Source organism: Etheostoma cragini, chromosome 4 (genome assembly GCF_013103735.1).
Source record: "Etheostoma cragini isolate CJK2018 chromosome 4, CSU_Ecrag_1.0, whole genome shotgun sequence".
In the NCBI taxonomy this organism is placed as follows: Eukaryota; Metazoa; Chordata; class Actinopteri; order Perciformes; family Percidae; genus Etheostoma; species Etheostoma cragini.
Window position 1 is genome coordinate 19,269,188 of NC_048410.1, and position 14,168 is coordinate 19,283,355.

Genomic DNA, 14,168 nt, shown 5'->3' on the forward strand with positions numbered 1-14,168 from the left:
TGTGTGTGCTGTTGCCATATGTTTTTTATATAACTGCATGCATCAGCACTTTGCGACTACTATATACACACATGCCTTCAAACTCTTGTCAGAAATGCAGCCTGGGTTTAAATATACAGCCATAATGGATTCACTGTGTGTGCTGCTCTGACAGTGGTGACGTTGACGGTGTGTCTGACTTTAATAAAAAGGTGCAGCGGGCACAAGTCGGGAGCTGAGGCAAGGATTGAACCCCCTTGAACCTCCTTCGTGCTGGGGGAAGAGCCCTTGATCAAACTCGAGGCCAACTGGATGAAGCGTTCACTCATATCACGACTCAGTTCTGGGTCGAGCGAAAGGTAACTGCGTGTGTGACCAAGGAGCTGATCTTCCCTCTTATTTATTTTTTTGTTATGTGTGTTTAGCTTTCTCTCTCTACACACACACTCTAATACGCAAATGCACAGCAGTGTAGAAGGAGAGGAGGCTGACGGAGCCCACTGCATCGCAGGTAGCCCGACAGAGTGGCTGGGAGCGCTGTCACCAATTTGTTCCTAGCCATGGGGGACATCCAGGGGATGGAGAGGCGATGGCAGCTCCCTGTCCTCATCATGGCTAATGAGGCCCAGGCTTCTCGTTCTTGTGTGTGTGAGAGATTGGTTTATATCACTTCGTGTCACAAGGCTGCCAAATCTCCTATTCTTGAAAAAACGGGGTTGAAATCTGGCAGAGACCGCGGTGCATTCTTTTAGTTCTCCATATACACAACTCTCCTGGCTGAATTATTTACCGGGCCGAGAAACACACAAAGAGAGAGAGGAGATCAGGTCTTGTTCAAGGCATCTACCATTCAATACATTGCAGATCTTCAGGGACACCACACCAGCTGAGGTTTGCTTGCTGTGCTGGCTGACCCTTCAGACCATCAAGGAAAGAGAGAGTGAGGAAAGGAAGATAAAGAAGAGAGAAATTGCATCATACCTGATGTGATAAAATACAGGCAGAAATAATACATTTCTTAGATCTAAAACTGGTCGATGTATAAGGACATAACCCAACATGGCACACCAGTTACTTATTTAAACCGTTTAACACTAGTGTTTCAAGGTGAGGTATCATCCAATTGTCTGACAAAACTCTGTAAACGGTTTCATGTTTGAGTGATTTCTAAATATTTGTACTCTGACTGTATCAATGCATTATAGAAAATGATCTGTCACATTGAACAACACTAAAGAAGTTTGGGAAGTGTTTAACTAAATCATATCTGTGGGACGCGTGAGGCTCCTTCATATGATATAATGCTGGTATCCATCTTGAAGACATTAAGAGTACAAAGCCATTCAATCTTATGAGAGATGAGAACTGTATGATTCGTTGTATGAGTAATGGAGGAAGATCAGCACTGCATTTGTAGTTCCGGAGCTCCTCAGTGTGGTAGAAAAGGAGAAGTGCAACCAAATGTGGCACATCTCCATATGTTAGGTTGAAAAGCGATAAAGTGACGTAATGAATATAGTTTATTTTTTAACCTTTGTCTCTATCTGCTGGGACCTACTGCACCAAATTGGAAAAGTGCAAAGCAGCTATTCTGTTTCTTCCTGGATAAAAGCAACCTGGTTGGGGAAAAACTGCCTCTAGTTAAAAATAATTTATACAACAAATATGAAAACTTCTGAAGCAATGACTTAATGACTGATATCTGATAGCAAACAGATGTTTATTTCCCTCCCAGCGTACATGGAGCAACATAGTATTCATTAAGTCTCAATCAAATCCTAAGGGTAAAATTAGTGTCTGTAGCTGTTTAATGCTCCAATGTTCATCTGCTAGTCACTAACTTTGTATTTGTGCAGTTTGGTGCTGGGCAGGTAGTGCACTGTGGGTTTTTAAAACTTTATTTAACTGCTACCTGCTGCAGCCGTAAAAGGTGGTTGAGTATGGTAAGGGAGAATAAAATCAGTAAAGTTGCAGGTTGTAAAAGTGTAGAACCGAGGGGAACTGCAGTCAGTCAATTCTGCAGTTCTAGCGACTAGATATTCTATCACACAGGGGCGATATGGACCTGGATGATTGTGCATAGATGTGGTGACAGACCATGATCAATGATTGCCTAATGATGTAACTTGTTTTTCCGGTTGCTGCTTTTAGTTTTTGCCTTTTGTCTGTTGTGTTCAGACTCCGCTACATTCAAGAAGTGTCTTTTTTTTAAAGCAGATACAATTTTAAAAAAGGGAGTTCATATAAATCCATTGTTCATACAAAAGTACAGATATAGCAGCTTTAATTGTAGTTGAATATAACCTAATTGACTTATTGTGTGATGGTATTTTATAACAAAAACACACCAAATGTAAAAGGGCACTTTCTTTTTTTTATAGTAAAATACAGTCCATTAAATCAACAACAAAAAAATCACAAACCAACATTTGATATTGAAAACTTGGAATAAACTACAATCAGCTTTACTCAGAGATTAATGTCCTCAACATTTCTGCTGGGGCAGACAAAATTAAAGAACAAGAGGAAGAGAATATAAGAGAAAAAGGAGAGCAACAGCAAAGGGATTTACTAGAAAGAACATGGATGCTAGGAGAGGTATGAAGAAGTTGCAGGGAGCAAAACAGCAGAAAAGAGAGTCTGAGCTATGTAAGGAGAGAAAAGGATAAAGAGAGGAACAAGGTAGGACACGGAGAGAGCCTGACTTATTCTGCTGATTCACATAACACCAGAACATGGCCTAGTCAGCTAACAGTGGAGGAGAGATTAGCTTTTTCCACTTGTCCCTACGGGGAACCTGTACAGCATTAAGAGACAAACCTGCCCACTGAAAGAGCTTTAAATCCCTGATCATACCTCTGATTGTAAATAAATACGAGCCATTTCACCCTTTGTTTTTGGAATGCACACATATTGTAACATGACTCCAAATGCACATGTTTTTCAAAGAGCTGTTGCTATTTAGACTTTTTAATCCTTCATAAACACTTAGATTATTCTGGAACTAACGCAGAAAATGTTTCACCTGAATTCACAATGACAACTGAGAAAAGACGAGGCATTTCTAGATGAGAAAGGTTATTTACAGGCGTTTTTAATAATGGCCATTAACAGTCAGTTGCTCGAAGAGGAGCACCATCAGGGTGCAGGTGTGGGTGGTTTGAAGAGACCAGTCTTTCTAAAGTAGCGCACGATGAGAGGCACAGACACCAGAGTGATGCTGATGCGAACCGGAGCGAAGAGCTTGTGGACGGCGTAGGCCAAGACAAACGTGCTCGTCCCTGCTGCCATTTTAGACTGAACGACCGCCTCGCTGAAGCCCACTTTGCAGAGCACGGCAGTCATATCAATCCCACTGGGGAGAGGGATGACACAGAAAACTCGTTAGAAGTACATAGAATGAACGTTCAATCCCTCACACATTTTCGCTTTTAATAAATGACAATCATATACATGACTTTCAACATGAGACGAGAAGGAAATTTAATGAACAAAAGAATTATAAATTCAACCAAAATAATAATTTAAAAATAAATGAACACATGTACACCATATTGGAAATACATACACAATAGTAAAATAATTTTGAATAATAAATATTATTAGACTGTATTTGGACAATTGGCCATACAAAACCTAATGCAACTTAACAATAGGATAACTGTCTATGAATCATTATCTGGATTACAACAGTCCACAAACTCAAAACAATCATTTACGCAAACATCTCAAAGAGAGAAAAATCAGATTTGAACTTGCAGGTGCTTCAGGGCTCAAGAAATAAGTCCCAAAAGCCTCGCACTGCAATAACAACTTATTTTTACGCTTTTGCTCCTGGCTGGTTGCATCATCAATGACTTTTAGAGATTAAATATAAAGAAAACAGATCCCTCCTGGGTTGGTTAGAAGTGCAAATCACCTTTATCTCCACCAGAGGGAGCTTTGTTCAATAAAGAATGAATAACAGTTTATTTAGCAGCCTTTCAAACCATTTAAATTGATGACATTAGCATAAGAAGCACTGCAATCTGAAATCACACAAATCAAAGCTAACAAGCTACATGTATCACTGCCTTTGCGAGACAGTTTTGTAGTCGTAGCATTTTCATCTGAGCTATTCTGGGGAGTAAATATGTAAAGAATGTGCAAACACAAGGCTTAGCGCTGCTTCAATCGATATGGAATCTCACTCTCTCTCACATTAACAGCTCTGTTGCACTCATCACTTGTTAGTCCGCTAAATCTAAAGAGCCATCTGCACCTTTACAACAGTTTACCCAGCACACAGCTCTGCATTAGCAGTGCACGTGCCTTGGCTCTGTGGTGTCGCAGTGATAATGCTCAATGTTTGTTACACTCCCTTTTCAGGTGAGGGTCATTATCAGCTATATGAGGAAATGTCTAAGAGGTCGGATTATCTCTTCCAAGTCTCTCTGGGATCCAAGCCCCTGGTATGTAAGACAAGGGCCTGGAAATTATCTGGAATGACACTGATAAAAAACCCTGAGGTTGTGCTGTGCTGCTTTAGCTTTTCACTGTCTGTCACTTTAAATAGAAGATAAAGTACATAACATAGTTGGATACAGTGTCAAAGATTTTAGATTTTGTTAAGTATGTTTGTAATGTTACAAGTCTAAAAGAAACACTTCAATGATAAAATGAACTCATGTTTTATTCAACACAATTTTAGTGTCTGTCTGACTCTGGCAGTAGTATTTTACCAACAGCAGGACCGGCATAATGCAGCTGACTGAGTGGACATTCTCAAGTGCCCGTGCTATGCTTTCTCTTATAACATCATTTTTCTATTTGCACCAGACACTCTGCATTCGTCAGTGTAAAGCAGCCCACGGGTCAGTAATTTCCTGTGCACATATTTATAGCAAATGTAACACTTGAATGCTCGTACACTTCTAGATAATATCATGTGGTGCATTTTACTTTTCTGTAGTATTTTTTTCTTTTGGCCTGCGTCATCTGCTTTCACTTTAGTCAGGGATATCCGACATTTCCCAAAATACTTGATACTTCACAATATGCTGCCTTCAGCTGTAGGCTGTGTGTGATTAATGGGGACTATACGGTTAGTCGTCAATAGAGGAATCTTATCTTCACCTGCTGAGAATCCGTATATCTAGAAATATGCTTTTACTCTTTAATTCTCTGGAATAATCAAAAATGTTTTCTCTGTGTAGCCACTCTTTAAATTGTGACTTTAATATATTCAATTTATTCAATTAATATAAATATTAAGAATCTTTTATTAAGATAATCAACTAGGGTAAGAAATGTTATATTACATAACAAGAAAGTAGGGCCCAACACGTTTACATTTTTTATAACCGTGTTTAGGTGTTTTAGGGTGGAGTTGATTGATTTTGCACTTCAATTTCATCAACCCCTTATCTTCGTTTTAATACAATGGGAATAAAGACTAAATAAAAATATACATCCAGCTGTCAACAGAACTTCCTATATGTGGACCCCCACCTGTAGAAAAGGGGGGAAAAAAGCATTAATTTGATGTTTTGTCACCTGGATAGAAGAAGATAGAACATTCCGAGGGACATCAGGGAGATTCCAATGTGAAAGGAAACTCCGACCGCTCCATACTCCTTGAAGACTTTCTTTAGCTGCTGGGTCTTGTTTGGTTTTTCTCCCTCCGGCTCCCTTGGGGCCTTAGCTGTAGATGAGGAGGTAGTAGAGGACTCCTTTAAATTCTGCTCGTCCTGGCCAAAAAAAAAGAAGAAAAAAAAAGAAGAATTGGAGGAACCGAGCAGGACAAAATGAAATGGGAGGATGAATTGAGAGTACATCTAGACAAACGTAGAGGAGGTATAAATGGCAAAGAGGAAGTGGATTTAAATTGTGGGGATAGTTTCCACTTGGAATATAAAATCGTGAAACTTTTTGTGTTAGTATTCCAAGTATTCCCTCAAACTTCAAAATGTACAAGTTTCAAGATGGAGGCTACATTATTATATTTTTATTTAAATATACAAGGCAGAAAAGCTCAAAGAACCAATCAGTTAGCGTTCAGTGTTAGCATGCGTAGTGACACAGAAGCCTGACATCGATTTTGTTACTCGTCTCGACAAAACCTTTTTTTATAGCATTTTATGCAGTAAGCATTTTATGCAGTAAGTATGTAAAAATTCGAATCACCTTTGACCGTAAAGTTTTTGCCCTTTGCCTTTAGTACCAAGCAGCAACCTCCAGTGCTGAAAAATGAAGCCAACGCGGTGATCTAATGTCTGGGACGCTTCATGACCACGACAAAGAAAGTCTAGCAAGTCGTCATTTTTTGCCTAGTGTGACATGTTTTAAGACTTCTTCCTTGATTTTGACCAGTGTGGAGAGAGGGCTTTCTGACATACATGTTAACATGGCAAAAAAAGAGAGATGCTACGGCTGCTGTTAGGAGAAACAAAGATACACTCAGTTCCCATATAGGCTTTTTCCCGCCAGGGATTGCCCCGCTTCCCAGCATTGCACGTTAGTGGGCTAGCCACTAGTAGTTATCTGTTTCTCTTCACCTTGACCACTAACAAGCAAAAAAAAAACAGGCTACACCTTCCTACAACCACAATGGCTACACCTGATTGGTCAAACGATACACGTGGGGCTCACACATTTCAAACACACCATAATGGCGGCTTGTTCAGAATACAATCTCTTAGAATACTAAAATAGTTAACCAAAACTTTCCTGAAAACATTTTAAGTGACAAATAGGCCAATGTTAGGATGCCCAACTTTACAGCATAAATAAGTATTTTTTCCTGTTTAAATTGTATTCAGGCTTATAGTTATGCATAATTAAGGGCGTTCCACTATGAGTGACTCATGGGGTGCTGTCACAGGAGGCAAGCATAGACTGTCGGCTTCAATCAGCCAGCCTCAGCTCTGTTTACACTTTTCCTTTTTTTTTGCCCCTTTTTGGGTACTATGTGGGCATTCACCTTTTCACCTGAATGTGGGCATTCACCTGAATGCCCACATTCAGGTGAAATGGTTAGGCAAACCATGCCAGTGCAATGCCAAGGTTGGAGCCGCCAAATTTCAGCTTCATTTTGGCTCTTTAGAAATCTATGGGTAGTACTGACCCACTCTGAGTGCTAAAACAGTATCCTGTCACACAATTTATCAAAACAAATAACAAAATTGCAGCAAGGTCCAGAACTAACGCTCTGTAGAATTATCAGACAAAGATGCATGTTAAAGACATTTTGTTCAAACTGAGCTACAACAATTTATTTAATTCAGATAGAAGGTCAAAAAAATGCATGCATCAAAATATAGAGGAAAAACAGCATTCTGTGAATCATCTAGTTCAAAGTCGAGGTCATACAAGTAGGTCAAACAAAGCTTGTACTTTTATGAGCTCTTCTATTTATTGTGCAGCCAAGTCAGCTGATTAAATATAGACTGCTGCTGTGTGGATCAGGTAATTCACATTTCCACTTACCCTTTCACACACACACTCACATACACAAAGTCAGTCAATCCCTCTTACAAGCACACACACACAAAGAGCCTCTCACAAGTGCACACATTACTCTGTTTGTTGAACAAGCACCAGACACAATCCGCCTGTCTGACATGTAGCATGGAGCAGGCAGGTCACTCCACTGTGTGCTGGCAGTAACCGATTAGTGGACTACAACACACTCACCAGCAATAAGACAATAAGAAAAACAGACTGCAACGGAGCATTGATGGCGTGGAAGTGACTCAAGGAGTAGCTAAGGATTGTGCAGCACAGTCATAGACTATAAAATATGGACGTAATCTCTGTGACGTCACCCATAGGTTTATTAAGAGCCAGAATTAGGGCTGGGAGGCCAGGTTAGCTCAGTTGGAAGAGCAGACGCACATATAGAGGTGTGCTCCTCGACGCATCGGCCGTGGGTTTGACTCCGGCCTGTGGCCCTTTGCTGCATGTTGTGCCCCCTCTTTTTCCCCTTTCATGTCTTCATCTGTTCTGTGGAAATAAAGGCCTAAAAAATGACCCAAAAAAATCTAAAAAAAAAAAAGAATAAGAAATTAAGCTCACCATCTTGGCGGTACTTGACGTCCAGCCAATCCGGCAGAGGACGCCTGAATGAAGCCTACGGTCTATGCTCGCCTCCTGCAGCCACATGTCGCTCAAAGCAACCATGTGTGAGGCGTAATATTCACGTTCTGTATGAAAGTACTCTAGTATATTGACGTGCCAATTACTCAAACACACAAAAAAGTCCCCAGTGTGTAAAGGCCTTAACACTGTCTAAACTCTCACAGTTAATAAAACACAAGGCAGTTTGATATACTGACTTGACTAAACTAAGCTTTGTAGTAATTTAGCTTAAAATTTTTGTCATATGTGAAAACATTTCATAACCCCCTCAAAACCTGATTTTGATTTGGTATAATACTGATTTCTCAAATACTCATTTAGTCAGTGTCCTGTGTGGTGAATACTCTGTGAAAGTGCAATCTACATTTTCCTAGACTATGAATTCTACCTGTTTTGGCAGCTTACTGCTATAAAGTCTCTTTAAACCATGTGATTTAATATTTCTCGGTGACTGGAGCCCCTGCTGCACCATAAACTAAAAACAAGCCCAAATTTAAAAATGCGTTATTTAAAGGTTATGGTTTTTTTTCTTTAAGAAGATTTTGACATTAGGTATAGGGGGCAACACCAGAACTATCGGACATTAATGTAAATAGGGTTGTAATGAAAATAATAAAGAATTACAGATCATGATGTAACAATGCAGTGGGAGTTTTAAGTAACAAAAAAATATTCTGAATCATAGAGATGCAGCATTCTTAAACATTTCAACTCGCAGAGAGCAGTGCAACGACAGCCCTGTGTTCATTTAAAAGTAGGACTTCATTCAGTATTTGAACAAACACTTGCCTGGTCATGCTGCTTTTGTAATGCAATTACAACTAAATGGATTTTATGGAGCTCTTTCACGTTAATTAGAGATTATGATTAAGGATACTGGGGGGAAAAAATTAGTTTTATTGACATCTTTTTTTTAATGATGATGAAGGCCTTTAAACTGTAAAAGGGCAGCCGACAGGAGTGCATTGTGCCCGATTCCAACTCAAGCCAAGTTATTCAAATATATTTTCTGCCAGGAGGTAACACAATCCTTCTCTGAGAAAACAGGAAGTAGCTCAGGCCTGTATGGAATTAATCTATTATTAGACAAAATATTGACACTGTGCTTACAAAGCTGAGACAACTTGTTAAGTACAAGCAATACTGCAGTGATCTCTTTAACAGGCAATTTATTATTATGGTTGTCTATCACGTGTAGTGGGGCTGGTTTTAAATAAAGAGATTCTTAGCCAACTAACACTCCCACTATTTTTTTCAACTAATTAGATGAAAGATCTGTAAAACTTAGTTTTTCATAGGTTTCTCAGAAATAAGTCATTCGGAATAAAAAAGAATTCAAAATTGACTAATCTACTAAATGAATCTCAATCGACTAGGAGGGAGCAGCCATGAAATATAGGCTAATAAAAAATGTGTATAAACATACTTTTTCTAATAATCTAGCAGAATGAGCAGATGAAAAAATACAGAAATCATAACCCTGCTGATAATACGCAATAAAAGAATAACTTTCTTACAAAAATAGAAAAAAATAATCAACGGGATACATTACAAGCATGCAACTGAAATATACAACAAATAGGAGTTTTGGCCATGTAATACTGTAGATTTAGGACAAAAGGGGTAAAGCACAACGTTACTAGCTAAAATATGTATAAAGGCATATTTTTTGTCTTTGTAACTTCTACATGTTTAACTAAGTGCTGCAGGGCCTCAAAGTGGTGTTTTAGTCTTTGAGATATTTGCAATTTTGACATTCAGGTGAAAAGGTCAGACATCTCTTATTTCTTAAAAAAGGCAGATGCTGTCACTTCAGTGCCATGCGCCATATTTGGCCTAACATACAGTAGCTTTCATTCATATCCTTTTATGCCTTTTTTGCTGCACTGACATTCTACTTGCTTCAGACTGTCTTCCTTTGTTGGCCTGAGTCAGACAACTAATCAAGAGGGCAGATACAATGAAGAAGGGATCAGGAGAAAAAAACAAGCTACTCTTTTCCCGTTGCAGTAATTTGTCTTGCTAAATGTTGTCCCAAGTCCCCTGGATAAAACCAGTCTTGGTGACGTAGTCACTGGCCTGCCAACAATGGACAATAGATAGGCCAGAGTGAGCAGGCCTTTGCTTTTCAGAGGCCAGTCAGGCCAAGCTAAAAGTAACGGCAGACAGCAGTGTGGGAGGGTCATGTGAGTGACCGGCCAAAGGGAGTTGTGCCAAGGAGGGTGTATAGGAAGCGAACAGTGGACTGCTGTGTCTGATAACAGCTTTTCACATGCAGGAAAACACATGCAAAGCCACAGTGGCATGCAAACACAGACAAAGACACTCGCATACATACATGAAGAGTGGGAGGAAAATGATCAAGTGGTGAATCCCTCCTGTCAGAAGCTCAAGCTAAACAGTGACTGCTGAGTGGTCTCGATAAGACACAAAAGTCCAACTGAACAAAACAGTCACCTAGTGCTACAGTCTTATTTATTGTGTCATTAAAGGGGAACCCCACGCATTGTACGCTATAAAAGTCAAGAAGTCGAAGGACCCCCTTTGGAAAACTGAATGCTACAGCAAGGGTTATTATTTTTGTTTTTGTGACCAAATGTTTTTATTATACAAATAAACATAACACTGAGACATAAGAATGTGTCCCAGGACCAAAAAAAAACACAGGAAAGACGGGAAAGGGGGGAGACGTAATAAATAAAAGTAGGAATGGAGTCTGCAGTTTACCAATAAGACATACAAAAACAGATGTACACAAATGCACAAAAAAAACATCAGGTCAACGTTTTATGGTTCCAATACTTTGGTTTGCAATCACATATCAAAGCTAAATCCCATCAGCCTCGTTTGTATTTTGTGCAAATTAGTACATGTTAGCATGCTTATGGAGATGGCGAACATGGAAGACATTGGACCAGAAAATAGCATGTTAGCATTTAGCTAAAGCAGTACTGTGCCTAAGGACAGCCTCTTGCTCACATGGGTGTAGGCTCTTAGTCTTGTGTAAATATCTAAGGTAATCATTATATAATTAAGAATACGCCTTTAAACTCAAACCCTGCATAACAATGAGCAGTATACAGTTTAGTAGTGTTTATGCTCCAAGAACTGCCTATTGCAGGTCAAGATCACCCACATTTTCTATCTATTACTCTTTCAGATCAGTTGTTGACTTGCCACTAAAAGAGCACATGCTAAAGTGCTTACTTAATTTGCATCTTATTCAAATTATATGTTTTTGGATAAGTGCCCCATTCTAAATACGAGTCCCTATACAGGGAGCCAGAGTTTCCTGTACAATTTCAGAGTCAGGTGTCAGTGAGCCTGTTGAACAGTGAGTCAGCATATTCTCTCTCTCAACTCTGTAAATAACACTTCTGCTGCTTCAAAATAAGATGGGATGTAACGATGCATGGACTAAGTAGCGAATTCCCTGCAAATAGACAGCCCACATGGCTGTGTGCGTGCATTACGCCGTCATGCCGTGTTGTATAACAATCCTGTGTTGCTGTTACTTAAGAGGACCAGGCAGGCGGGCATCTTTTTGCATATTTTATGGTTTTGAGTTTGATCCGGGCACCACTGGGACACGGGGGTTTCCCCCCACCAGTTGAACACTGTGTGAACATAGACTGGGACTTGTGTGCTCTTATTAACTGGTCACTGGGGTCAGACAAACACTTGAGCTGAATGGTTTAAATTACCCCTTTGTTGTTAGCTTTCTGCTCATCGCCAGCGTCGCTCTGCTTCGTGGATAAGGCTCTGGTCTGCATGGTCCCTGTAGAGCACAGTCGACTCGAAACCCCCCAGTTACCTGTAAACGAACCATTACCCACCAACTCTCCTATGCTGCCGTGGCGTCTGTTTGCATGTACGAGCCGCTGCGTGATAACATCTACATAACCGCCTTCACTTTGCCCGCGTTTAGAGAGATTCACGGCTATAGTAGCCACCCGGTCCAAATGTCCCCAGTCAAAAGCACACGATAAGTCCAGGTTTCGGACAGGTTGCCGACCCGGTTGTAGTTGTTTCACCAGGTGCACAGGAGTTGTGTCGAACCCTCCGACGGATACACAGGAACACCGGTAACGTTGAAACGTGTAACCTTTGCGTAATGTCAAAGTGACGTCTCTCAGTCTGTTTGCTTTGACTTGCGCTAGAAACGAGCTCGATGACTTGAGAGCCTGATCCAGAGCCGCTTCAGACAGCTTCCTCGTGCGACACAAAAACATTGTCGACGACCACCCTGAAACGAGCTGTCTCCGGAAAAAAATCTAATAAAGCGAGTAAATCGTTTGGAACAACTAATTATGACTGTAAGTAGCTGTTGACATGCTGCCCTATGCCCTCCTGCCTCCCTCCTGGCCGGTGACCGATTATCTTCAACAGCCAATGAGAGATGACGCGCAATCGCAGCTAGTAAAGCTTCAGGCGAAGGGAGGGGGTATTTAAAGGTGTACCCGTGATAATTCCTACAATTCGGCTATGTCATGAAATGTCTCTGGAGTCTGTTAATGGGACTAATTCATGTATTTTTAAAGCCATATAGCTCTGTTTTAAGTACAATTTCACTAAGTACAATTCTCTGCAAGTTCAGGCTGGTGACTCACTAGTTAAAACCTGTAAAGTTCAGTGGGCTACATATTTGATCTATTTTTTAAATTTTCCATCCCTTATACTTTCTCCATAATCATCCTCCATGCCAGGCAGAGAGATTGAGTCTTGGATATTGCTCCAGTTGTTGCCCTCTGTAGGAACAAACTAGGAGATGAGCTGATTCAAGCTCCATAATCCAACCAAGCAACTATTAATTAAATGAGTCTAACCAGGTTATATTCGAACATGCTGTCTACAGTAAAGATACGGTGAGGAGGAAGGAGGTCAAAGTTGCAAGGCATAAAAAAAACATAAAATTATAACAAACAAAATTAAACTATCACAAACAGTCCATTAAAAAAAGAGAAAAAATCCATGTATGAGCATGCCGAATTCAGGTACGACATCCGCGAAATAAATGGTTATGGTAAACAGTACAAAATACTTCTCAGTGTTGTTGGCCATTATCTATGCTTTGTTAGGTGTTGCACAGTGCTGTTGGGAGATAAGGCTGTTCAACCAGCAGAAAGAAAAGATATCATGATGTCTTGTAACCGCCCAGATCTCACATGAAAAAATTAAGATAAAATGCACTGTCAGTGTTGTATTATTTGGTTATCAATGAGGTATTACTGCAGCATTTTAATTGTTAAACTGGTTGAGGTGGAACTATTTTAAATACCTTTTATTTACTCTTGAGTAGTTTAATCTATAAAAAAATGCACCATTGTTAATAAGATGATCATCTGTTTTGTATTTAAAACCTTGAACTTCAAATCAGCTGTAGCTGTCAAATAAATGTAGTGGAGTAAAAAGTGCATTTCCCCTCTGAAATGTAGTGAAGTAGAAAATTAAAGAAGCATGGAAAAGTAGCCTACCTCAAAATTGTAGTCTTTGCTTAAAATGTATGAATACTTTCCCTGTTATGTTTCTCATGTAAATGTGCATGCCTATGCAAAACTAGCCAGATGAAAAAAGCCCAACCAAAAAGGAAGTGGTGGGAAAATACAAGATCATAAATAACTCTACATTTTCTTCAATGTCAAAAAGTTGAGGATCCTTCCTTAAATATTTTTGTGTTCCAGGTCTGTTTTAATTGTTGCATTGCGTGATAAACGTGACATGCTTTCAGTTGATTAGGAGTCATTCTTTCCTGCAACGTTTCCTTAAACACATTGCAGTTAGACAGGCAACAACACAGACTGTAAAAGGCAGCGAGAGCAGTGAGCGAGCGAGTGAGTCGGAGATGAGAAAAAGAAGAAGGTGGGATGTTTGGCAGGAAGCCACAGAAAACAGCCCACGGTCAGTGCAGCAACAGAGCCTCGGGGCTTTTCTCAGCAAAGCCACAAGATGTGGGCTGAGTTTAAAATAGCTTTATATTTGTGATTGGGTATAAAATCTAATTTTATTAGGTAAAGAATGACACATTATTTGCCAGTGAGGAGCCATCACTGAGTGTAAATGTTAAAAAGTGA

At 39.9% G+C, this 14,168-nt stretch overlaps 1 protein-coding gene across 2 annotated transcripts; it reads right to left on the bottom strand.

The window, feature by feature from the left end:
• Window positions 1-2,412: 2,412 nt before the first annotated feature.
• fam210b (family with sequence similarity 210 member B) lies at window positions 2,413-12,501 on the bottom strand. Of its 2 annotated transcripts, XR_004656329.1 has the most exons (4): window positions 11,802-12,501; window positions 5,515-5,708; window positions 3,002-3,334; window positions 2,413-2,969 (listed from the first exon to the last, which is right to left on the bottom strand). XR_004656329.1 is itself a non-coding variant. In XM_034869322.1 (3 exons), the coding sequence occupies exons 1-3, from the start codon at window positions 12,327-12,329 to the stop codon at window positions 3,118-3,120; spliced, it is 939 nt and encodes a 312-aa protein (XP_034725213.1). In that variant the 5' UTR covers window positions 12,330-12,501; the 3' UTR covers window positions 2,413-3,117. The 2 variants fall into 2 exon arrangements, 1 of the variants encoding a protein (XP_034725213.1); XM_034869322.1 differs by having other exon boundaries at window positions 2,413-3,334.
• Window positions 12,502-14,168: the final 1,667 nt, after the last annotated feature.